The following is a 26,814-nucleotide window of genomic DNA, read 5'->3' as shown; positions in this document are numbered from 1 at the left end:
GTATTTTCCAATGATCTTATGTTAAATTTATAATACTGTTTGTTTTCTCACTTTAATAAAATTTTAATTTTAAAATTCTTTCACTCTCCCTGTTAATTCCACAATGTATATAAAACTAAAAGACTAAAACTCACCTAAAATTGCTGCTTTTATTTATTTATTTATTTGCTTATTTGTTTATTTTTTATTTTAAAGGGGTTATAGTATTTACTTACCAAAGACCACGTTCTTATTTGTTCATTTTTCCTCTTGTCAAAATGGTTGAGTCAAACGTCTGGTTGTAGGTAAATAGCTGTCTTAACTTGAATTAATCTGTTCATTCATAATATATATACATATATATATATATATATATATATACACACATATACACACATATATATATATGTATATATACACACACACATATATACATATATATATATACACACATATATATATAGTGTGAACGGTTCACAGCCTTCAAAGCACCCTGCATGCGGAAAAGAAGACTTCACACACAACACGCTCTGTTTACAGAAGTAAAAATGGCGGCAACAGAGCTAGTAGGTGTTGTTGCAGCAGTCTATCAATTTCTGCACAGTCGTAACCGACAGAATTTTGACAAATTATTTAGAGAAAGAAGGACACTGAGAAAAAAAGAGAGCCCGTGCTTTCTCGTTTGTCTTCTCCGGCGCTGATAATTGGGTTGGGTATCTCCCATTTTGACCTCGGAACTTCCAGGCCATATTCGGCACAGATGTTTCTGTATACTATACTAATTGGCATCTGTCTTGTGTCAGTGACGTAAAAGACGGATTTAATGCGACATGACCATTTAAACAGCAGTCGCTTCTAAAACATCAGATATGTATCAGATTCAGTACCACATATGAAAGTGACCTAGGTCGGATTTGAAAATATTGGATTTGTGCTGTTCAAACTGTCATACCATGATCGGATATGGGTCGCATAGGGTCAAAAAAGTTGGATTTGATGTGCTTTTGCCTGCAGTTTGTGAATGTAGCCTTGTACTATTATTGGAAAAGAAACACTCATGTCTTTAAAGATCACAGAAAATGTGATGTTAGCTTACCAGTACTTTTGCTTGTGCTACTATAGATGAACTCAATGTATACACATCACCATTCTGCTCGCAACCTGAGTGCGTAATCGCCTGAGCCACTAAGCTTGCTACTTCCAAAATAACTTAAGTAGTCCAATGAAAAAACAGAAACAAACTCTCCTGCTCAGTGATTTGCCAAGGTAGAGCTCTTGTAGTTTTAAATACTCACACCTTTTGGGCAATAAAAAAATAAACATTTCAGCAAATGATTAGTTTAACTTTTACTAAATCTGACTAAAATTGGTTGAATGTGGTGAAAAATTCAAGAAATGACTGACATGGAGGAGATAAGCAGCTGTCTATTTGTAGTAAACATTGTAGTTTGTATATTGTAAAAAAAAAAATCAAAAAAAATCTGACCATTTTATTACATTCATTTTTTCTCCATCTCTTTTCATCCTGTCTGAGGTCACCTAATAAAACGAACAGTATCTAACACCTGAAATATAAAAAATGTCCACACTTTGGATGTTTTATTGAATTTTTTATTGTAAAAAATTATTGCCATTATAGATCCATGGATGGATGGATGGATGAATAATGGTGTCCTTTCCCGTATCTAATCGGTAACCTGTCCAGAGTTGGAAACCCTGGGCAGGTTACCGATTAAGAATTGTCAAATGAAAGAGTAGGGGAAAGGAATTGGCCTGATGGTAAAGATAATGTCAGAGAGAGAACTCCAACAATCAGGTGACCCCCTGTGAGCAAGCACTAGGCGACAGTGGGGAGGAAAAACTCTCTTTTAATGGAGAGAAACCTCCAGCAAAACCAGGCTCAGGAGGGGCAGCCATTTGCCGCGGCTGGTTGGGTTGTCTCTTTCCACAACAGGCACTTACTTGATGGATGTAATTTTTTTAACAAAACGTAGTATTTTATTCTTTTTTTGTGTTGCATGTTATTCTTTTTATCTTATTTTAGTCCATTGTTTTTCTTAATTCTGCTGCTTTTTACTTTGCACTGTCAACTTTCTGCCGTGACCCAACAAATTTCCTATGTGTGGGACTAATAAAGGTTTATCTTTTGTTAATTGGTGGAAGGACAGGAGTTTTAAGCTGGTTAATATTTTTATAAAGAGGTGGTGGTACTTCTGGGACTTTCTTTGTTGATTTTTCAATAGGTGTAAGTGGAGTGATATTTGGAAATGGTATTTGGTGTTTGTTGGGAGGTACAGGCTGAGTGACTATTTCCCCAACAAACTCCTTTACGGCAAAGGGTCTTGTAGTCGGCCTTTGGAGTTTTGGAAGGTAAATATTTTCCATTCCTGCCGGTTTGCTGTCCAGACTGTCAAGCTCTTGCTTTAATTTGATCTGACGAGTCTGTGCAGTCGTGTAGCTGAGGAGCGGTTTTTCCGTTTTGTGTGGATATTGGGTGTATTCTTCTCCATCTAGGAAGAAGCCATGCCCTCCCAGACTTGTCCTTAAAATAGCTGGTTGATGTTTTTTATCAATTTTTGGCAGCTCTGCCACAATATACCGCTGAAGCCTTTCCCTTTTCACCCTCTCGTTTTTTAAGGCTTTAACCGCCTCCTCGGTCTCTGACTGTTTCTTTTGTTCAGCAATTTTTTGGTTTTCCTGAACTAAAGAAAAGTTTTCATTTAAGTTTTTAATTGCATCCTCCCTTCTCTTTCGCCGTGCAATTAAACAATTAATTTCATTCATTTTATCAATGACAAAATTTGCTTCTGTCAGTTTTTTCTCAGCCTGTTGTTTCTCCAGTTTGTCTTGGGCTTTTTGTTTAACTATGGCCAAATTATCCTCTGCAACAGATTTTAACATTTCAAGACGTTTTTGCTTGAGGATAATTTTCTTTTTTTCATTTTCCACTTCCTTGTCATCAGATTCTTTTTGTCTTTTTTCTTCTAAAAGACTTTGTTTGGCAGCTTTTTCTTTGTTAGTATCTGCCAGTTTTTTTACAGCAATTTCTGATAACATCTGCTGTTTTTTTATATTTTTCAGTGGATCATGAATCTTTCTATTATCTGTGACTGGACAAACATTCTGTCTGTGTATTTCCTCAGCTTGAAGTTTCTCTTCATTTATTTTTCTTTCTTTCTTTTTCACTTCAAGCTGTTCATGCAGTTCTTTCAAGGCTTTACTTTTGGCTTGTGACATTTTTACTGCCTGCAATTGTAAGTCTTGTTTATATTTTTCCTCCTGCTGCTGCCTTAATTCTTGCTCCTGACTTTTGAGTTGTTTTTCTAACTGCCTTCTCCGTTCATTATCTTTTATTTGGTCTCTTTGAGCCTTATTGAAAGCCCTCTTTATTAGAATTTTCTTTTGGGCTTTCTCTTGCTCCCTTTTCTGTGCTTCCTCAAGTCTATCTTCCACCTTGTTATTAAATTTTTTCTCTTGCTCTTTTCTCGCTTGCGCCATTTCTTTTTTTAACTCGATAAGCTTATCGTTTTCATTTAAAACCTTAGCGCCATATATAACTTTATGAAAATTTTTAACACAGGCATTCCTGTTAAACTGCAACTTATCAGCCTTCTCCCAAACCTGGGCTTCAATTTCCTTTCTTTTTTGCAGTTTAGCTGCCTTTTCTAATTTCGTTTCCTCTATCATGTACTTTGTCGTCTTATTTTGCTCCCTTGCCTCCGGTAGACGATAATTTATCTCGTAAATGTTCTTAAATGTAACTACTTCTCTGGGAGCCAATGAGGCTTGAAATTTATCCCAATAGGGTTTAGTTAATTGGGGTCTCTGTATTCTAGACATAATTTTCTTTCGAAAGATATAGCAATACTAATAAGTTGTGCGCTTGTGAAATTGTTTGTGTCAGTGAAACTGAGTTTTTGTCTGTTGCAAGCCCTATTTAAGGGTTTTATAGCCTTTGATCTCACAACGCCTTTGATCTGAAATCAAAGCTTTGATGACGCATTGGCCCCGCCCCCTTCGTCAGTCGTCTTCGAGACTTCAGAATTGCGTAGGGACGTGAACGTAACGTAGAAACAAGTGCGACAGACGCAGAAGTGAAGCGCTAGCTATATTTTCGGGTTCGTTAAGCATCACTTTCGGAAAAAAAGGACTATAACAATTCAGAGTCTGCAGCGTTAAAGGCCGCATTTTAAGGCCGATTACGTCACAGCGACGCGACGAAGGCTGTCCCAATTCAACAGCTGTGTCCCAAAACTTCGGCTGTGTCCCGGGTATGCACGCTTGAAGTACGCACACTACGCGTACTACAGGCATGTCCAAAGTCCGGCCACTTTTAATTGGCCCGCAAGTAATTTTATAAATTGAATAGAATATGGCCCGCACTCCAACTTTTGCTTGAGTGTATTGCACTTCTTAGTTTTAACACCAGGGGGAGCTGCTGTTGATCAAGGCAGTTGCTCCACCAAAAAGGACAATCACAGAAGAAATTTACTCTCAAGTTACTAAACATGGCAGAACCAAAGAAGCGAAAGATAAAAAGTGAATGCAGAAAATTTCAGACAAGGTGGGAGAGTGAATATTTCTTCAAAGAATTCATGGGGAAGTGTATCTGTTTGATCTGCGCTGAAACTGTGGCAGTTATGAAAGAGTATAATTTACGACGTCATTATGAAACCAAACATCAGGCCTATGCATCCTACACTGGTGCTGAGCGAGAGCAGAAATTAAAGCAAATGCTAGCTCTCCTGCGGGGTCAGCAACAGTATTTTTTTTTCGTGCTCAAATTGTCCAGGAAAGGGCTCCGATAGCAGCTATGAGGTCGCCCAACTCATCGCAAGACACGGCAAGCCTTTTTCAGATGGAGACCTCATAAAACACTGCCTCATTAAAGTCACCGAAATAATGCGCCCGGAAAAAGTGCAGGACTTCAACAACGTCAGACTCGTCAGCCAACATTAAACTGCAACTGTGTGATAAAGCTGTGCTTTTGATTTTTACTCCATCGCATGTGATGAGAGCACCGATGCCACAGACGCCGCACAGCTGCTAATTTCTTTGCGGGGAGTGGACGAGAGCACGAGCACTTTAGGTGAGTAAAAATATCTTCCACAGTACCCGTGTGTTAATGTGCAGGTACACATGCTTCAAATATCAATAATGCGCATCAATTCTGTCACTACCCTGCTTTTGCGCACCGCTTTCTTATATGCGTTTTTCTTGTTAACACACAGAGTAAACACCGCTGTGCACAGCGCACGCACACGCAAGTCAGCTGATCTCATCTGATGCAGATTTGCTCCTTGGTCAAGTGACATTTGTCCGGATTTTTGCCACGATCAGCACCGCAGCTGGATGGCCCGATTTACATACCCAGCGCAGCTGATACTCACCAGAATAATTGACTAAAATTATATGCACTCCTGTTATTAAGTCCAGTTCAGTCTGTTAATGTTGATAACCGTTTCAAACGAACGTTAATAGGTGTGTTGCTAAGCCTAATAACTTAAATAACAAACTTGAAATGTACCCGTCCCATTTTCCCCTTTATTGTTTTTTCTCTGTGCTGTAAATATTCCCTCTAAGAAGAAATCTGAGGCTGCTGTTCTGAGAATGAGCTACCAAAGCTTTTTCTGAATAAATCAATAAAGATCCATTTATGGAAAGCTGTGATGAAGGCAGTTTTGTCTTTAATTATATTCAACAATATAACACATTTGACCACTTTTAAATGATTTTTAATACAGTAAAGTTAAGGTTATATACCTAATTTCTAGTAAGTGGCCCAGCCCCTCCTATATTTTTATGTATGTGGCCCTCAGCGAAAAAAGTTTGGACACCCCTGGCGTACTACAAGTACGGGAAGTGCGGAAGTGAGAGGCTTGTGAAATGGGACGGTCTAGCCTTCGTCGTGCTGTTCAGGTTGCCTAGCAACCATGATACTAACCGCGAGAAATGTTTCATACAGCTTTGCGTGACAGAAATGAAGGAGAAAAAATGTTTTGTTGGTCATTCATTTTTGTCATGACATCACTTTGATTAGTTGAGACCACAGGACTGTAAAACATGATAGTTGGGCTTCATTCCTGTACTGAACAGTCATTTCAAGATTAGTTAGTAAATAATAATTAGCTAATGTTATTCATGAGACTAAAGTCATCTCACTGTGGTAATGTTAAGATAATATATATATATATATATGAGCTTGAACTCTGGGTCAAAGACGCAAGTAGCAGTTATTTATATTTCCTATCACCTTAAATCTTCACTCAAAGACAAGTATCTCTGACAGTGTATATACAGATGTATTATATATAAGAGACAAACATTGTTCTTTCAATATGTTGGCATTACTAAATTTGGCTCAATGCTTATATATATGTGTAAAAAGAAAATGTACGAGCTGTGATAACTGTTTCTGATAGAATGAAGATCAGACTGATATATGAAATATTCCTTTATTGGGTGAAAAAATCAGACCATGTCATAACTGCTTTAAGTCATACAGAATAGATATCAGAGCCTTAAACAGGCTGACTTCTGCTAAATGGGTCAAACTGGGCAGAAACTATACAAACACATAACATCCTTATAGAATATGATGTAACACTATAGATCAACTTACCTCAGAATATATAAAGCATATAAACAATTACAACAATATGATGCAACAAACACAGCAGTACTACTAATCCAAAATACTCAAAGCTTCATAGAACTGAAACAAACATTTATTTTTAGCTCCATTCTGCTGCTGATACATACTTTAGGTTTCTGGACATTAAACTTGTTGCTGCCTTTCATAGTGTGTAACTTGAAGGCCCTGAGTACTTTCTCCCACACTGAAAGCACTGGAATGATCAAATTATTTGAACATTACCTAATAAGACTGATTCAGGACAGACAATTAGTTTTTTAAAAACTTTTCTAGCAGTCCTTCACAAACAGGGAACAGTCTGTCTATTCTCTCCATCTGTCAGCTGCTGCTGGCTCTTCCTCCTCCTCTTCCTCACACACTGCTGAGTTTGTCCTGGTGGATCATCGGGCGTGCAAAGCCTCACAGATGATGTGCAACAGTGGGTCCCTCAGTCTGTCCTCACTCTGGACACTTGCAGTTGTCACACATGGAAATCAAATGTGTGATAAGCTGCAGGATTCAAACACAAGTGTAACTTATAAATACATGTTCATACTTTTATTACACAATCAGAGAGAAAGAAACAGAGAGAGAGAGTGCAGGACAGACAGACAGGTGACAGTCTCAGGTGTATACACTGCTACAAAACAGCACAAGAGAAGGAGGATTTAGTGTTTGTGTTATTACGAGTGCTAAACAAGAAGAGTTCCCAGATGTTGCAGTGGACACATGTGTGACTCCTGTGATTAAAGCATCTTTCTTTCAGCTTAACGAGTGAACCGTCAGCTCGTTCAAACACACGTTAAAGTCCGTTTGGCTCGACACCACCGAACAGAGGCAGCAATATAACATAGCTAACATTAACAGTGCAGTGAATCCTGCTTGTGCCGTGATATTCAGTACTGCAAACCGAGCAGCATCACTGACTTTCAGCCTGTTGTGTTTGTGGATATATGACTGACTTTAATTATCCATAAAATCATCACATTCTTGGGTCATTCTCACCTGAGACTGTCACCTGTCTGTCTGTCCCGCACTCTCTCTCTTTTTCTTTCTCTCTGATTGTGTAATAAAATATGAACATGTATTTATAAGTTACACTTGTGTTTGAATCCTGCAGCTTATCACACATGTGATTTCCATGTGTGACAACTGCAAGTGTCCAGAGTGAGGACAGACTGAGGGACCCACTGCTGCACATCACCTGTGAGGCTTTGCACCCCTGATGATCCACCAGGACAAACTCAAATAATTTGATCATTCCAGTGTTTTCAGTGTGGGAGAAAGTACTCAGGGCCTTCAAGTTAAACACTATGAAAGGCAGTACCAAGTTTAATATTCAGAAACATAAACTATGTATCAGCAGCAGAATGGACTTAAAAATAAATGTGCATGTTTTTTTCAGTTCTATGAAGCTTTGAGTATTTTGAATAAGTAGTACTGCTGTGTTTGTTGCATCATATTGCTGTAATTGTTTGTATGCTTTATGTATTCTGAGGTAAGTTGATCTATAGTGTTACATCATATTCTATAAGGATGTTATGTGTTTGTATACTTTCTGCCCAGTTTGACCCATTTAGCAGAAGTCAGCCAAGGCTGATATCTACTCTGTATGACTTAAAGCAGTTATGACACGGTATGATTTTCTCACCCAATAAAGGAATATTTAATATATCAGTCTACTCTTCATTTTATCAGAAACAGTTATCACAGCTCGTAAATTTTCATTTTACACATATATGTAAGCATTGAGCCAAATTTAGTAATGTCAACATCAGTGTTGGTCAAGTTACTTGAAAAAAGTAATCAGTTACTAATTACTGATTACTTCCCCCCAAAAGTAATCCCGTTACTTTACTGATTACTTATTTTCAAAAGTAATTAATTACTTAGTTACTTAGTTACTTTTTAAAAACACGATTTACAACCTGAATAGGTGATAAAGTGATAGATCTTTCAGCCCAATTCTACTTTTTCTGCATAATCCAATCATACAAAATGGAAACGTCTCTTTTTAAAACTTTAAATCTTTTAACTTTATGCATCAAGCAAAAACTTAATTATATGCAACATTCTCTGACTGGAAGAAATTTGTTTAACATTTAAACCTATTTTCTGCACATTCCAGCACATAAAATAAAATATTTTTTTGTGTTTACACTCACTCTTTCAAATAGATGCAAGTAAAACACAGCAGAAAATAAATAAAATCAAAGACTCAGCGGTCCTGTTGCTCTATTTTCACCTGTAAAGCAGGAGTAGGGTAGGCGGAGGTTTACCCTGGTGCAGGTGTGCCGCGGCGGTCAGTGGAAGAATCCGCGAGTTTCTCTGTGGCCGTTTCTCAATATGCCTACTTGTGCGTACTTGCGTTCTCGTGTACTCGTGATACGTCATCAGTCGGAGACCAAGTACTGTTCCAATTCGAAGTACGCATCAAACCGAGAACGCGAAAAAGTCCCGGATGTGTTCTCGCTGCGCCCGTTTTATCGAGCATGCATCGGTGGTGACTTGTGTGGACTTGGTACAGCTAAGATAAGATAAGATAAGATAAGATAAGACTTTATTGATCCCACGACGGGGAAATTTTTGCGTCACGTCAGCTCAGGTACAGATATCAGAAGGAAATACAAAGAAAATACAAATAAGTACAATCAATGAAAAAAGTAAGACAATACACTATATACAATGGTAGCATACACAGTATGTGATTATGGATATGGTTGGAAATATGGAAGACATAAACTATATCGCTTGATATAGCTATTGTACCACTACTATTCCTATTTAGACATGTACACACACACATGTACACACTAAATATACATATGTATACATATGTATATTATATATATTAAGCATTCTGGGATATTTAGCTGGGATAGCTAAATATCCCAGAATGCATTTCGTCCGAAACTCAGACAAAGGCCGTTTCTCAATTCTCAAGTACGTGAGTCACGTACTTGAGAACTGAGAAACGGCATGTGAGTTTCACATTATGTCATAGCGCACTCGCTGCTTGCTTGGAAGTTTAGGGGTTTTTTCGCTGTAAAAAGAAGTTTTCTTCCCACGCACAATGGACACTAATGTTTTTGTCACTTTTTATGGAATCAAACTCAAAGTAAGGTCAGTACTTCCACGCTTTAAACGCTGCACGCTCATACTCTCTCCCGCACTCGATATATTATCCATTGTTGATCTGCACACAGCTGTTGTCATGAACGTCGCACTCGCTTACGTCACTGTCATGAGACATTCTCGCAAAAAATCACGGTTTTAGTGACGCAGTAACGCAGCGTTCCTACGGGAAAGTAACGGTAATCTAATTACCGTTTTTGCAATAGTAATCCCTTACATTACTCGTTACTTGAAAAAAGTAATCAGATTACAGTAATGCGTTACAAGTAACGCGTTACTGCCCATCTCTGGCCAACATAATGAAAGAACAATATTTGTCTCTTACATATATATATATATATATATATATATATATATATATATATATATATATATATATATATATATATATATATATATATATGATACATCTATATATACACACTGTCAAAGATACCTGTCTTTGAGTGAAGATTTAAGGTGATAGGAAATATAAATAACTGCAACTTGAATCTTTACTGAAGCTCAGTATTTGACACAGAGTTCAAGCTCACTGCTGTAATAACTAATCATGATTAATATAATACTAACTTTAATATTGGCCATGTTATATTTACTTGTAGTGTATATACACTCCTACCCTTCTTTCATCATCTGGTTTCCTGTGCCAGATCTTCTACTGCTGCACTGAGGCAGACATGTCAGAAACATTAACTAAAGCCCATTTTTGTGACTAAGCAGGACTTTAAATCTTCATCAACAGCTACTTCAGAGGAAATTCTTCAATAAACTGCAACCAAAGGTTCAACTCAGAGGACAAAACCCAACCTGTTATAAACAGTGTGACAGCAAACTTTCTGTTGTGTAAAGTTACAAATAGGAGTAATTATCCACAGGACCTTTTGATGTTTTGATGGAGCTCCTGACCCAGCCCAAGCTCTCTATGAAGACGAGGAAGACGAGGGGGCCAGATCGATGGGAATAAACCTTGGGAAAGCCCATTCAAAGAGAGATCCCCTCTCCTGGGATGGCTGGGGGGGGGTGTTACAGGAACTCCAAGAAAGCAAAATTTAGATTTTTAAAAAATGGACCCATTCTATCTATTCCTGTCAAACAGAAAAAAGAAATGTGATACATCACAGTTGCATGATAAGGTGTGAATTGTGTGTTTGTATGATACAGGCTTATCTCAGCCAGGGGTGAAGCTGGAGCTCCTCCAGGGTTGGGTGCTGGAGGATAAAAAAGAAAGGATAAAAAAGATAAAGATGATAGTTCTAGTCATCCAAAGCATCAGTGAATCTGGAAGTGTGAAGTTTTCTTACTTGTGGACAGACGCTCTTTGATGCTCAGTTTCTTTCTGAGGAACCTCTCGGTATTGAAGTCCCGTGCATGAACCGCTTCATACAGCACCACTCCCATTTGCCACACCGTGGTGGGTCCACACCTGTAGCAGCTCCTCCTGTACCACTCGGGAGGGGTGTGAACAACAGTATCTAATAAAAAAAAGACACAATTGCAATTTCTTCTAAAACAAAAGACACAAATTGTTAAATCTGTGAAAAGCAGGAGCAGAATATGTTACCATAGAAGATGCGATACAGTGATCGCTGCTTAACAAAGCAGCTCAGTCCAAAGTCAATGATGCGAACACGAGGCACATCTGAGCCTGTCTTACTACCATCATCTGAACACTTACTGGAAAATTATCTTCTGTCCGGTAGCCAACAAACACTGCTCCGCAGCCTCCTTCTCCGAGCTGGTGCTCCTCCACATATTTGGCTTCGAATTCACCTAAACAGACAAAATAGCAAATTTTGTTTCACTACAGCTGTGACACAAATGACTCTCTTCTGTAGCCTAAATGTTCTTTTTGCCCTTCCCCTGAATATAAAATCCAGGCTGCTTGGTACTTACATTTTTGGTCAGCCACTGATTTTTTGTCCTGGTCCACATTCCTTTTTTTTTTTCTTGGGTGACTCTCTGTTGTCTCCCGCGGCCTTTCTTTTACCATTTCTCGGATACACCTGTTTGTTGTTCAAACTACAGTCTGGAGATGTGGAAAACATCAAAAGCACATCAGTTCACTGGATGATAGACACAAATATCTCCCAAAAACCAATATCTTAAACCTAGCAACCACACTTAATCTACCCCTCACTCAACTAATTAGCCTACCTTTACCAGTGTCCAGCGAGGAAGATGCTTGCTCCTTGTCACCGCTCATATGGTCAAGCAGTTTAGCCTTCTTTGCTTGGTTCGTTGTGCCCTCTCCATCTTGCTCAACCTTGCGCTTTACTCCTTTGACCACATCTGAGCTGCTGGAAGGACCAGCCTGCTCAGCGACCCTCCTCCTTTTTATTGGGGTCTTCTTTTCAGGACTGGCCTTTCTTTTAGCAGTCCTGGTCTTACAATCTATAAACGACACCAACACAGTGGTGAAAAAGAGTCCCCGACATCAGGACTGGAAGCATTTTGATGGCAAAGAATTTGAGGAAATTGCTATTGCTTAAATGATCACAAGTTTATTCTGGGATTAAAAAACGGATTAGTGCGAGTCGATACTAGGTCTACTAAGTCTTAGATCTTGATGACACTTGTTGGTCTGTTTTTACTGTTGAGTCCAAGAATAAACTTATTACATTATTTCACCAAAAGACAAAGTGCACCTGCAACCTTTCTTTGATTAGACATGTTGTATTTTTGCTCTTTTCAATCAAACACAGGACTGAAACGCTCTAAAAATAATTCACACAGTTTTGACATTTTTAGAATTGTACATTCTGTTATTTGGGGGATTTTACCAGGATTTTTTTTTTTTTACTTACCTTGATCTCCTAAATCTTTCTTTTTTAATTTCGGAAAACTTTTAAAATCAAAAATGTCACCGTAATGAGTTGACATCACTGACTGCCAGTAGTTCAAAGTAGTTTACAGAAAAACACTCTGGCAGACAAAGCCATAATATTTCATATAATTCAATCATTTCATATCAATTAACCCTTTAAACCAGGGGTCTCGAACTCCAGGCCTCAAGGGCCAGTGTCCTGCAGGTTTTAGATGTGTCCTTGATCCAACACAGCTGATTTAAATGGCTAAATGACCTCCTCAACATGTCTTGAAGTTCTCCAGAGGCCTGGTAATGAACTAATCATTTGATTCAGGTGTGTTGACCCAGGGTGAGATCTAAAACCTGCAGGACACCAGCCCTCGAGGCCCGGAGTTCGAGACCCCTGCTTTAAACCCTAACCTAATTTACCCTTTAAACCAGGGGTGGGCAACTCCAGGCCTCAAGGGCCAGCGTCCAGGTTTTAGATGTATCTTTGATCTAACACAGCTGATTTAAATGGCTAAATTACCTCCTGAACATGTCTTGAAGTTCTCCAGAGGCCTGGTAATGAACTAATCATTTGATTCAGGTGTGTTGACCCAGAGTGAGATCTAAAACCTGCAGGTCACCGGCCCTCGAGGCCTGGAGTTGCCCACCCTTGCTATAAATGCTAACCGTCACCGGTGATGGGTTAGGGTTTAAAGGGTTTTAAACAGTTTCTTTCATTATCTTTTCATTCTTTTAATAAAGGCCTCATATATGGATAACAGTATGAAGAGTTTTGGTTGACCACACAGTAATAAATACAGTGTCAGCTACATTTTCATCTGATTTTATAATATTTATTACTGTACATTTGACTTTATTATATCAGATGATTAAATAATGAAAGTTAAAGTGATAAAAACAGAGTGTGCGTATTGACTATCAATGTGAGATCAAATATAACAGATTTTTATACAGGCTTTGTTAACTGTATATGTTCAAATTTTGTAATATAAAAAAAATGCAAACTGCAATTTCAGTGAAATTCCTTCCTTACTTTCTACTGTTGTGGCTGAAAGTATACACCAAGCATTATCATACACAATTTATCTGATAGATTAATGTAAACAGAATTCAAGTCAAGTGAAGTCAAGTGACTTTCTCATTCTAACCGTGTGCAGTGGTACAGTACACAGTGAAATGAGACAACATTCCTCCTATCATGTACTGTGTGCGGGAGACAGGAATGGTGGACCCAAAGTACAGACTCCAGGAGCCGAAAAGTGCACTCAAACAGCTTTATTGCTGAACACCAAAAATAACTAAACTGAAATTACAAATAAACTATGCAGGCAGGCTGGCAGACAAAACACACTGTGCAGAATGAGGGAGATTGCAACACAGACCAAGGAAAACACAGGGCTAAAATACACAGAAAAATAACGAGGAAATGGGACACAGGAGGAGAGTACAGCTGGGAGAAATTAGACTTAATGATACACGGGAAGCAAAACTAGAAACGCTAACATGAGACACGGACTTTGAAAGTAAAATAGGAAACATAACACAGAGACGCGGACTTGACAAGCGGATACAGCTGACAGGGGAGACAGAGCAACTATGAAACACAGAGACAGAAACTAGAAGACTAAAAACTCAAGTTCAATAATAATGCGAAACTCAAAATACTGGGTCAACGACCCAGGTACCCTAACACCTACAAGACCATGGGGCTACATATGACATATAGGACTGTCAAGCTTCAGATCACAGTCCACTTTGACCCCCAGGTTTGTGACAGTTGGCTTAATATACTGGGCCAAGGTATCTAAATACACACTGGGGGTCTCAGTGGGGCTGCCAAAAACCATCACCTCAGTTTTCTTGTTTTCTCAGTTTCCCAGTTGTCTGAAAGCAAGTCAAGGCAGTTTTTGCATCTCGTCTTTTTAGTTATTGTACATTGCTAGTCAATCTCTTTATATCATATCTCTCTGGAATTTTCAACTGTGAACCTCTTGGATCCAATCTTAAGGACTGATAATCTCACACAAACAATCAGACAAAAGGGAAGAACCCGAATCTCTTCTTCACCTGACTTTTAAACCCGCTTTCTCCCCTTCCCTCACTAGATGTCACATCTTCAAATTTTGGTCATCCAATCAATTGGTTGACTTCTAATCTCGCAGTGTCCACCCACACCTTATCGACCTCTATCTGACTGAGTTGGTTGAGTTGGTTCTTAATGCCATGCAGACACTCTGTGTCGAACCTACTCCTGACATTTGTGAAACCTTCCTTCACTTTTTTATTGATAAGGTCACTTCTACCAGGGCTCAGATCTCAGCTTTAATGACATGTTTGAGCCTTGGAATTTAAAGTAAATTGTTAGTCATTTGAAACCCTCAGATTAAACTAATGATGCTGTCCCTCCTTCTCTACTTAGAGGTTCTTCCCACTGTAGGACCTTCTATTTTAGGAATTGTTAATTGTAGTCTGTCTTCAGTCTCATATATTTTTAAACATGCAGTAGATGAACCTCGACCTCAACCACTTGAAATCTGCTTTGGTTCAGTCAGGGGAGGCAGATGAGGTGAGGAAGAAGAGTCTTGATCCATAAAGGCCAGTGAGGTCATTTAAATGCTACTTCTGCTGTCAGACACAGAGACTAAAAAAATGTGCATGAATCTTGCATGATTTTCATTTACACCCATCATCTTCAACACTGGGTATAAATGGGTTGACTTGGTTTCTTCATGTATCTCCTTCAGTGCAAATAAAGGCCTGTTAGAGGTAGTGTTGGATGCTGCATGACAATCCTGTACGCAAGTCCTTCCAGCTCCTTGTAGTTTTCTTGTTGTCATGTCTGTATTTGTTCACCAGGTGAACCCCTTGGCTCATGTTCATACATCATAAACTAGTTTGAAGCATTTGTGATTAAAGTGGTTAAATTCTGGAAATCATCTTTAGTCACAACACGGCTAATGCTTTACTGATGTAAAGAAAGGCATTGACAAAATGATTAGCTTAAAGTAAAATCACAGGCCAAAATAAACTGAACAAGTATATCATGAAATAATTAATTAAATATGTAGATAATTATTAAAATAGGGAATAATTAGTTTGTTTAATATGTAAATAATTATTACATATCAATTAATTTCATTTAAAACATTTAAGAGATTGTTTATTTTTATTTCAAATTTTATTTAATTAATGACGCATTTAATTAACTATTTAATAATATATTTAAACCATTTTGTCACTCGTGGCCCTCCATAGAGCTCATCTTTAATATCCTGCTAAATTATGTGCTGTGGGGAAAAATTTCGACTGGATAGCATTTATTTTATTTTATTTTATTTTATTTTATTTTATTTTTATTTGTGTCGCGCTTTTTAGAGGGGAAACGGTGACACCCATGCCCTCTCTGAGATTGCTGAGATTTTTAACAAATTATTTAGGGTTACGCAGCACTGCAATGCGTCATGACGTGAGAGGCAACGTCACGCACAACTGCAGCCGAACCAAACAGGAAGTAGTGCGAGAGCGGCTGCTGAAAATGTTTACGTTCAGTTTAACGTTCGTACGACAGTAAGTGGTAATTTAGCGGCTTAATTATGGTTTCATACTTTCACCTGACTTTAAGATGAGCGATTTGCTGATGTTGGTGTCTCCTATAGAGCCTGCGTGTCCTGTCAGGTGTTGCAGCATGCTGTGTGGCTACATGTGTGCCTGTGCGGCTGACTTTGAGCAATAGGAGACTTAGGCACCTTTAACGTTTGTGCTCTGTTTTAGGTGTTTTTGAGGAGATGTTTATATGAGTCATTTAACTCGGATTTATTGTTCTGTTTCTACACAGTGGGGAAACGCAGTACAACAGGGAAAAGCTGCTGCAAGGTGATTCCCGTTATAGCAACAGATGTAATCACGTGTTTACCTTTCACATCTAACTGCACCTGTGTGTTTGGACTGTCTGTACTTTGTGATCTCAGGTCAAGGTGTGGACACGCTGCTGTCAGAGACAGGTGTGCAGCAGGCTGAGGCAGCAGGACAATACCTCAAAGACATCGTGTTTACCAAAGTGTTTGTCAGTAACCTGCAACGAGCTGTACAGGTGAGGCACTCCGGTGCACTTTTTGGGGCACCATGGGAGGAAAAATGACTGTGACAGAGGTGGCACATATCTTGCTGTAGAGATGACATCAATGAAAAATAGTCCAACACTGTAGCTCCTTTTACTGATCTATTTACCATTAACTTATAATCCACTTTGATCATTTTAACATGGCTCACAGAATTTATTTACAGCAATAATCAAGAATCAAATGGATAAGAAGCAGATTTTATTACAGCAGCTTTGCTTAGCTTTTATTAAGGTTGCCAAACAGATATATCCAGGTCAGTTCACACACTTACAAACCTTATTAGGCAAATTTTACTATTTCACTACAGCACCTGCTTTCCTGCCACCTGCACTGTACTTTAAAATATTGCTGCTAGAATTATTGCAAAGCAAACAGTCCCACAGCATAGTGATATGCTGTGTTGGTTGTACTGGCGCATTATGGCCAAAAATCTCCACATTGGTGTCATCTTTGGTTTGTTCCGATGTAACTTTTTAGAGAGGCGCCTTTCCCCTCACAGCCCTTCCAAACAAGCCATACTTGTTCAGTCTTTTTTCAATTTACCATCATGAACTTTAACCTTTAACATGCTAAGTGAGGCCCGTAGAGTCATAGATGTAGCTCCTGTTTTTTGGGGGGGGGTTTGCAGTTTCTCTGAGCATTGCATGGTCTGATTTTGGGGTGACTTTGCTGGGACGTCCACTCCTGGGAAGATTATCGCCGGACCAGGAACCTGCCAAAACTTCTACTTTTGTACAGGAGAAGCATAGAATCATATAAGCTGGCTTCTACTTACCATGTTAGTTCCTGTGGGACCAGTAAGGTTGTTTTTAGGGTGTATTGTCTTTCTTATGACTGCAACTGGCACTGCTCAAGATTCAGGAGACGCCAATGGACGGGTTTCTTGACACAGGCAGCTATTCACGTTCCCAAATAACTGGGATCTTTTGCAGGTTCTAAGTCCTACTGTGAAAATGAACCATTGTCTCCATAATGCTTGTCAGCAGACGCAAGCACGAAGTGCTCTGAAATCTCCTGGTAGACGCTGCATTGACTTTGGATTTGATAAAACGCAGCGGACCAACCACCACTAAGAAAAGCAGGTGCCATGTAAACCCAAATCATCACAAAGTTCAGAAACTTCACACCGGACTTCAAAAACCTTTGATTCTGAGCCTCTACTCTCTTCCTCCAGACTCTAGGATCCTGATTTCCAAATGAAATTAATACATTTACTTAACGTTCATAAAGGTTCCTGTTATCTTTCTCCTTAGCTCAACTAAGACTCCAATGATGTCATATCTGGTTCAGGAGTGCTTGATACTAGGACTGCGACAGTTGCAGCTCCTATCCTGAAAACATCTGTGTGCTCGCTCTCAATGCTTTGACACTAGCCTCAGTCCACTTCTCGTGAAGTCCATAAATGGATGTTTTCTTGACAATCCACTCATGAATAGTCTTGTAGTCTGTTGCTTTTGTACCTTTTCCTACCATGCTTTTCTCCTCCAGTCAACTTCACATAAACATGCTTCAGTACAGCACTCTGATCAGACAGCAGTGACCTCCATGTGGAGGCTGTCATAGGTTATCATCTGGCCAACTGCCACTTCAGCGGTTTTCCTCACAGTTAAAGTAACTACAAAGTTGTAATAACTGATGTGAACAGTTACATGACTGAGTGATGCCGCACGTACTTCCCATCAGGCTCAAATGTTTAACTAATGAAATGTCATCTGGTTATGGAGAAATACAACACAGGATCCGTAGAAATGGCTATGCTGAGATTCATGTCTTTTTCATTAACAGTGTATGAGTGACTGATTGCGTTTCCTTCTTCAGACAGCAGAGATAATTCTGAGGAACAACACTCATTGCTCTGGCATGGAAATGGTTTTGGAGCCGCTACTCAGAGAGCGAGTAAGATCTGTTTACATTCTGCTGCTTCTACATGTTAAAGTGTTACACATAGCTGTACGGGAGCTCTAAACTGGGGCTTTATGTGTTGGCACAGGGTTTTGGTGTCGCTGAAGGGCGTCACAAAGAGTATTTGAAGAACATGGCGAATGCTGCAGGCCAGTCGTGCCGTGACTACACACCACCGGGAGGAGAGACTTTAGATCAGGTTAGTCCAAACAGCTGGCCTAAAGAGCATTACTTGTACAACAGTGCCATGCAGTGGTCATTTTAGGACATTGCAGGTTAAGTAATCCCTTCTGTTTCCAAACTGATGTTTTATAAAGCTTCTTCTTGAGACCAGGGTAATGTAGAAAAGAATGGAGAAAGACCATTTTGACATTCAGAATTTCCATTTAACTACCTTTATTTAAGCCTCAGTGTTGTGGGTGTTGGGTCAGAGGCTATACTGGGACTCTTACTGGGGTATAAAAGGGACCAGTGTTAAGCAACATCTGTGGTTTTTCTATTGCTGTGTCTTCCTTCACTCAAATTCACACACTACCCTAATTCACTTTTTTGGGGCGGTTATTTTATACCTTTGTTAGTTTAAGTGCTCACAGGATGGGAGGGTAGAGAGTTTAATGAACATCCCTCACTCAACTTAAACTAGTGGACACTTAAATTTTCTCCTACACTTTAAAGGTAAACTTATCAACACACAAATTTATCCTCTAATTTCTCTCAAAGTTTCCCTTTTTTGAGGTTTAAACGATTTCTTGAGCAATCAGTTCTTATTCATATTAAAATGAATAAAATAAGTGAAATGCTTGTATTTTCTCTGAGGAGCAGTCTAGAGCTTTTCAGGGGCTGTTTTCATACATTAGCCTAAAATTTATAGAGGACCAAAATGGCAACATCAATGGTAATAGTAAAGAAACTGAGTTAGTAATAACGGTGTTACTATGTTTTTTTTGTTCTATTTATCTACCTTTGTCTTAATTCCCTCATTTATTTACTTTTTATTTAATTGTCCAGTTATTATTATTTATTATTGTTGTTGTTATTATTATTATTATTATTATTATTATTATTATTATTATTATTATTATTATTATTATTCAGTTATTTTTAGCTCATCCAATTGCAGAACTGATGAGCTTATCCCACATCTGTGATGTGGAATCACCTAATTGATCTTCAGCAAAACTGTCCATAAGGTCGAGGTCACATTTGTTGTGGTGCTGTGAATGTGGTGGATGCATTTATTTCTGTTTCTTCATTCTCTCAGAGTTGTTTATTTTCTCCTTCTATTCTTATGCGTTTCTGCTTCAGCATGAAAATGAGGGAGGCGTCATTTCAACTATATAATGGGTCAAGTTTTGGACTTCTGTTTGAGCGTGGCCAGATTTATAGGGAATGGCTGAACAAGAAATAAATATGTTTTAGGGCAGAATAGAAAAGATGAATGAATGAATGAATTCATCAAAAAGAACCCTGAGTTGTTCATGCTTTATATTGAGTTGAATTTAAGAACTTCCACAAACAAAGTTGGACTCTTTGCTTTTTTTCTTTTAGATTGATCGATAAATCAGTAGATAAATATATTAGATTTCTGCGTAAACTCAGACTTTTGGTTGGATAAATCAAAGTCTGACTTTTTAAATCAAAGATGGAAAAAAAAAAAAAAAGCAAATCTCTCCAGTGGAAATGCTGCAGTGAACAAATTTTTTTTGGCCTTTTGCTTGAAGGTTTTTATTTTTTTAATCTAGTATTCACAGCAGCTCTGATGTTTTAATATACAGTAGGTACGAGGACTGAAAACTACATGGAAAAACGAATGGCTCTCTGAGCTTCCCTGTCATGTTGCTTTCAGGTGAAGCTGCGATTCAAAAAATTCCTCAAAGCTCTTTTCAAGCAAATGCTGGATGAGCACCTCTCATCAGGACCAGGTGCCTCTTCAGGAGCTTCAGCATCTGGAGATGTCGCTCAGGGGACAGCGGCCGTTGCCTCCGACACCCCTCCCCGCTGCTCAGCTGATGACGGCCTTCAGGACGTGCTTGTCCACACTCTGGTGGTGAGCCATGGCGCTTACATTCGTGTAGCCATCTGGCACCTTGTGGAGGACTTAAATTGTGCTCTACCTGCAGGGGCGAAGATGCAGCAGGTGTTTTCACCCTGTCCAAACACGGGCATCAGCCGCTTCATTCTCACTCTGAGTGAGTCTGAGTCTGGGCCGGTGCTCTCTGCTGCTCGCTGTGTTTTTACCAACAGGAAGGACCACCTGGAGAACCTCACAGATGGTCAATAGCACAAAAGAAAATAAAGGGGTAGATGTTTTCTGCTTGTGTGTATATGTACACACTATCTGATGGATGATGGAACTATTATAAGCACTAATAGCACAGGTAACTGAAGGCTACGTTGCACAGGGTAATTCATGTTTTCTCAGTCGCTGTGTTTCACTGTGGCTCAACGTTCAGACTCAGTGTACAGTTCTGTTTCATCATGAAACCATTTCTGTCCAGCTGTAGGCCAGTAAGGTAACCTTTCATATTTAAATTGTTTAAAAACTGGTCATTAAATTGCCTCTTTTATCGTGTTACACCAAAGTTTGAAGTATTTAATGTATAATGGCATTTCCTGTGTTGCAGTTATGCTGCTGCTCATTTTATTGTGTGCAATATGTTGTGAGAGCACTGATACTTTGAGTTTGTGTTTAACATTTTATACAATCACAAGTAAACAGGGAAAAAAAACAAGTTGCACAAATCACAGAATGCTGTGAAATTACTTGCAAGACATTTGTGGATGTATTGTGTTTTTTTTCTGGGTGCTACATATTCATAAGATCTGTTTATGTTGTTTGACCTCGTTTTATCTCCAATAAATGACTGATGCAGCTCATGATGACCTCACTCAATAAACCATGGTCTGATTTATTCCCAATAGTTGTGTATAACTGAAAAACTGATGAAAACCAATTTAACACACAGGTGTGTGTTATGTATAGAGCAGAAGAGCATCTCTTAATGGGCTACAGCAGTAGAAGACCACACTCCAGTTCAGAACAGGATACTGAGGCTACGATTTTCACAGTTCACCAAAATGAGACCAGAGAAGATTGGAAAAGTATCGTCTGGTCTGATGAGTCAATTTCTGCCGCCACATTCAGATGGTGGGATCAGAATTTGATGAGAATGGCATGAAAACATGAATCCATCTTGGCTTCTATCAACAATTCAGGCTGATGTAGGGTTAATAGTCACCCTACATGAGAATTGTTGCTGATCCTCCGTTTGTGAACACGGCATCTACTGATGGCTGCTTCCAGCAGGAAAACGTAGGATGTCACAAAGGTCAAATCATCTCAAACTGGTTTCTTGAACAAGGCAATGAGTTCACTGAACTCAAATGATCTCCATGTATTTGTAAAATGGGACTCAAATGGTTCCCACAAAGGTTAAAGGTTATTTTACTAAAAGACTGAACCTCAATACAAAATAGAGATGCATACTGTTCTTTAGTGTTTTAGATTTCCGCTTTTCTTAATTCTGAGGGAAAGGTAAAGGAAGCACGGATACATTTAACCATGTTTAGAGATATGATTCAATCCAATGCTAATGCTAAAATCCAGTGCTAGTACACTGGAGTTTATAATGTTAGAATAATAAATAAGGGGGGTATGTTTTTGGGAAATGTGTCGTATTTGAGATCAGACACAAACGGCTGCTGTTGTTGTTTGCATTGAAGGATTTGTTGGCATTACTGGTGCTACTTCCTCTGCAAAGGTTACGGTGCTAAGTCAGCATTTTTAATTTCTTTTGAATCCATGTTGGATGTCTTTAAGTGCTGATGGGAGAGTTTTGCTGCTTCCACCTATATTTAATATCCTGTTGTGAGTCTCTCGATATATCAAAGTAACAGATATACTTAAAAAAAAAAACAACTTGCAAACTCTGACAGGGCGTCATGGATACCACTCTCATGCAGTTTCAGTTTATTCACAAATCAATTAAAATGCAAATTCCAACATAATGATATATAAAATAGGTATTTGTGAAATGGAACTCCCCAAAAACTGTTCACGTCTTATAAAAAGGAGTCCAAATGTCAGATTACACACCAAATACAACATGCACATTCTTAACATATGTGATCATACTAACCTAAATCACTACAGGGATCCTAACATATAAATTACATCCAATACATCTATAGTATGAATCTCATATAGAGAGCTATTGCATTTTTTTAAAAGCTCTTTGCCAGTCAGCGTTCAAAATCAAACATAATTTAGTAGCCACTGTTGGATTAAAGTCTGTGTGAAGGAAGAAAAAGACACGTTTAAAGTGCTTTGAAGCTCCTCCCAAAATTGTGGACCTCTTGAGGTCACACTAACACATGTACATTTAAGCTTTCTTTCCCCTGAGAAGTTTTTTTTTCTTGGTAGAGCTCACAAAGTCTTATGTTGAGTCTAAATGCTACAAGCATCATGAAAAATGTCACATTCAGTTACCTTCAGAAGTTTGAAAAGATCTATAATCTCTCAAGATATGTGGGATAAGCACTGTACCATCTAACATTGCTATACCTTAAGTGAGGCACAAACAAAGACCGGTCGATGGTCAGTAGTGCTTCACATGAAAGAAAAGGGACTCGTTTTATAAATAAACTAACATATTTGGATAATTTCTTTTTGATTAGATCATCAGTCTTACATATTACATTTGCAGCTTTGTTTCAAAGATTATAAAAGAGTTAAACTGTTGTTTGCTGTTATCTAAAGTTCATGAACTTGTGCTGAAAGCCTGCAGATTGTATGAAAAATATGTGTATGGGTCGGTTTATGTACCAATGGCTGAGATTGATGTATTTCTGAAAATCTGCGAGTGTCTTTAGAATGATACGACTTGGCCTTTGTGCATAAACCTGCTTGTGCATTTCCAAATTTACTTTTACAGTAAAACATTAACCGATTTAACAAAAAGAGAGCGCACAAAAACAACTCACAAACACAGAAAGTATTTTCTTTTATTACTTTATTTTGTCCCAAATTCAAGCAACACTCCATCCAAAACCCCAGCTCATACATTCAAAGACAAAGCAAGTTTCCCTTTATGTACATTTGAACTGTCTTACAAATAAATAACAACGAAGGAATGGATTTAAATAAATAAATACTCTTTGGGACTGTTTTTTGTGTTTGCTGGTGGCGCCCAGCACCTGTAAAAGTCACATAACTGGAGTTAGGAGTTGATATCTGTAAAGGTTATTTACCCTGTACATATATTCCTTCAAGTCATGTATCAGAGACTGGTGGAGGATACACAAATGAGTGATGGCAGTGAAAAGTTGTGGGTTTTCCCTGTTTGGTTTCAGTTTAAGAAGTTAAAAACCACACAGGACTTTCAAATATTTAATCTTAACCTACCAAATAAAAACCTTATAGTATGTTCATCATATATATCGTTTTCTTTTTGTTTTAAACCATTAAATGATGCCTTCAGTATTCCAGATGCAGGCAAGTTGAGGCAAGTTGAGCTTCTGTCATGGGAAAAACATCAGTGTCACTTTTGAAATGTGGGTTTCTCAGACCAGCAGTAAAAACCTCAATGAGAAGAAACCACAAAACCACACATGTACACTGATTTGGGGTAATTAATTTGAATGGCTCTGGTGATTTTGTGAGAGCAACCAAATAATATTCACAAAGAAATCCCGATCAATGCTCAGTGTGAGAGCATGCCAGCTGGAACATTTGGACACCTAAGATATTATTTTAAAAGTCGTGAATACAGGTTAAAACACACGTCCCTCGACTTAAAATCTATATTTACAACTGCGTGAAAACTAAATTAAAAGGAAAGAGAAGGCTGCAGGCGCAGGTGAGTTTAAAGACAATATAAATTGTGCAAAAAGAGTTGCAAGTCAAGTTTGTACATTCAGTGTATAAACACACTGCCTTGCTGAATGATTCGTGACTAAAAAGGTTTTTAAGTCAGTGTGAAAAAGAGGGAACAACCTTATTGTTCTGCTTTCATTTTTCCACGAAGTCTCATGTTAATATTTTCTCTCTTGTATGATCTAAACTAAAATTTTAAACTATAGACTCACGTAGACTAATTGAAGGCTACCGTGGTCTTTCTCAGCCCACTGTCCCGGTGCTCCGGGGGCTGGCCGGGTTGGAGAAGTGCACGTTCCAGGGGTCGTGGCTGGATGGAGCCGCGAGTTTCTCCCGGGACACGTTGCGTCCGTCATCCCCGACCTCTGTTTCTATTTCCGTCTCCATTTCCACCTCCCTTTCCTCCAGCTCCTCCGGCACGGCCCGGGAGTCCGAACCCTCTTCTGTCTGCCCCCGGTTTCTCTTCTCCCTGTGCAGCAGGAGGCGCTCCAGTGGTACGGTGTTTTTCCTGGGCAAGAAGAGGGAGGTCTGCGGCAGGTTCTGGCCCACCGAGTACACCTGTCGGGAGCCCTCCAGGTTGAACAAGATGCCTGTCCGGCTGGAGTAGTACACGTCCCGGTTGTTCTCCAGGAGCTTGTGGTTGAACAGACAGTCATCCCGAAGGCAGACAGGCTGGAAAAGAGAGAGGTGAGAGGGGCATGAAACATACGGAAATAAACAACCAAATTTTTGTTTGATGCATGCCCTGAAACAAATACTGTTTGTTTAAAAAGAAATAAATAAACAAATTAAAAATTAAAAACCCACATTTAGAAATAAATTTGATCGCAATCTACTTTTTGCGCATGGAAAAGAAAAGTGTTTTGCGAGATTATTTCATATAAAATACACGAAAAACAAATTACACAAACACAAAAAACTGTCACATTAATTACTTCATAGCTCAGAGAAATACAAATAACTCGCTGGTCTGTCAAAGAAACGTTGAAAAAGAAATATGGTCTAATCTGCAATATTTTGTGCAGAAAAAAGGTCACTGAAGGTTTGAGGTCTGAGTTTATTTAGGCCGATGAATTAATATTCAAATTTATTTTAGACACACTTGTTTGTAAAAACTAAGTGGCACAAGGTGCCGACGACAAGGTGTCGATTAAATCAGAAATAAACACTGACTGAATTCAAATTAATTATTTGCTTACAGAGCTGAACGGGTTGCCCTCCAGGTCCATGCATAGGTAACGGCTGCTTTTGACGCCGAGGATGGCGACGCGATCTCTTGCTTCAGATTTCAGTAGAATCACACCTGCAGGAGGAGAAAGGAATAATAATCATACGAGAATACAGACTTTCATTATACTACAGCATAAATATTAGAGTTATCTTACTATAGGTGCTCCTGGACGTAGTTTTGCGCACACTCCCATCTAATCTGATCTCCAAGTAGAAGTTATTGAGGTCTGTGGATGTCTGCAGGTGGACGTATCTCCTTGGGTTCCCCCAGTTGGATCCAGCCAGAGGTGATGGGTTCGGGACCGTATCCCCGAGAGGAAATCCCTGCAAGACAGCGAGAAAGAGCGCCAGCACGGTGTCTCTCATCCCCATTCGCCTGTTGACGTCCATTCTGGTTCAAACTTCGAGCTCCTGGAAGTTTTCAGATGCTCTGTTGTCGCAAAGTTTGGAGAGAGTTCCTATTTAAAGCCCCCCGAGCGCCACTCCTGCTCACATCCTTTGGGTAAAAAAAAAAGCAACTCGCCCCCAAAGCAGATGTGCGGGTTTGCTGCCGCGGAAGGGCCACTTCCACCTCTGTCTGTTTACACCGATGCTGCTGGTCAAACAACAGAACTCTTATTTTTGGTTAGTCTTGACTCATCCACCTTAAATTAGGCCTGTTACCAAATAATTCCTGCTTTAGTTTGGTGTAAACTGTAAATTAAAAGAAAAAGAAAAAAACGGTTACGGAACTTACATTTTATTTTTAATCAAACCGGACACGGGTCATAGTATCATTTAGCTGATTATAATTAAGACGTACATTTTAAATTAAATAACTTTTTATATATTTAACAGATTCGGTTAACCACGGTGGACTAGACTTATGTGCTGGTTCAGTTTGCCTTTGCGCACCTGCAGAGCTCAACAGTCCCTGTGTTTGACCAGCAGAGGGAGACACTTCCATATATAGAGCAGAGAAATGGAAGCCTGATGGCAAGACTGTGACAGAATAGTTTCCCCGGAACATCACATTTTAAAGTAAACTCACGCTCCAGTTTTGTGAAAATCAGTACAATTAAGTGCAGCCAAATAGTTAAAAAATTAACAGAAATGTTAAATACCAGTGGTGGAAAGTGAGTTT

At 38.9% G+C, this 26,814-nt stretch overlaps 2 protein-coding genes and 1 long non-coding RNA gene across 5 annotated transcripts; 1 reads left to right on the top strand and 2 right to left on the bottom strand.

The window, feature by feature from the left end:
- Window positions 1–10,337: 10,337 nt before the first annotated feature.
- LOC109195096 (uncharacterized) lies at window positions 10,338–12,421 on the bottom strand. The gene is made up of 5 exons (XR_002056772.2): window positions 11,903–12,421; window positions 11,642–11,774; window positions 11,424–11,518; window positions 11,050–11,220; window positions 10,338–10,956 (listed from the first exon to the last, which is right to left on the bottom strand). It is a non-coding gene; the product is annotated as an uncharacterized LOC109195096 (long non-coding RNA).
- A 3,590-nt stretch (window positions 12,422–16,011) lies between these two features.
- tigarb (TP53 induced glycolysis regulatory phosphatase b) lies at window positions 16,012–21,474 on the top strand. Of its 3 annotated transcripts, XM_005456670.4 has the most exons (7): window positions 16,012–16,130; window positions 16,399–16,436; window positions 16,532–16,653; window positions 18,503–18,580; window positions 18,675–18,785; window positions 20,433–20,633; window positions 20,707–21,474. In XM_005456670.4, the coding sequence occupies exons 1-7, from the start codon at window positions 16,018–16,020 to the stop codon at window positions 20,773–20,775; spliced, it is 732 nt and encodes a 243-aa protein (XP_005456727.2). In that variant the 5' UTR covers window positions 16,012–16,017; the 3' UTR covers window positions 20,776–21,474. The 3 variants fall into 3 exon arrangements, with proteins under 3 accessions (XP_005456727.2, XP_003452088.3, XP_005456726.1); XM_003452040.4 differs by having other exon boundaries at window positions 20,433–21,474; XM_005456669.3 differs by lacking the exon at window positions 16,012–16,130 and adding an exon at window positions 16,143–16,238 and having other exon boundaries at window positions 20,433–21,474.
- Window positions 21,475–23,613: 2,139 nt separating this feature from the next.
- fgf23 (fibroblast growth factor 23) lies at window positions 23,614–26,350 on the bottom strand. Its single transcript, XM_003452066.5, has 3 exons — window positions 25,847–26,350; window positions 25,661–25,764; window positions 23,614–25,133 (listed from the first exon to the last, which is right to left on the bottom strand). The coding sequence occupies exons 1-3, from the start codon at window positions 26,079–26,081 to the stop codon at window positions 24,705–24,707; spliced, it is 768 nt and encodes a 255-aa protein (XP_003452114.1). The 5' UTR covers window positions 26,082–26,350; the 3' UTR covers window positions 23,614–24,704.
- Window positions 26,351–26,814: the final 464 nt, after the last annotated feature.

This window comes from Oreochromis niloticus, linkage group LG17 (assembly GCF_001858045.2).
Source record: "Oreochromis niloticus isolate F11D_XX linkage group LG17, O_niloticus_UMD_NMBU, whole genome shotgun sequence".
Classification (NCBI taxonomy): domain Eukaryota; kingdom Metazoa; phylum Chordata; class Actinopteri; order Cichliformes; family Cichlidae; genus Oreochromis; species Oreochromis niloticus.
Note: the sequence above shows the minus strand (reverse complement) of the source record. Positions and strands in the feature narration are given on the sequence as shown.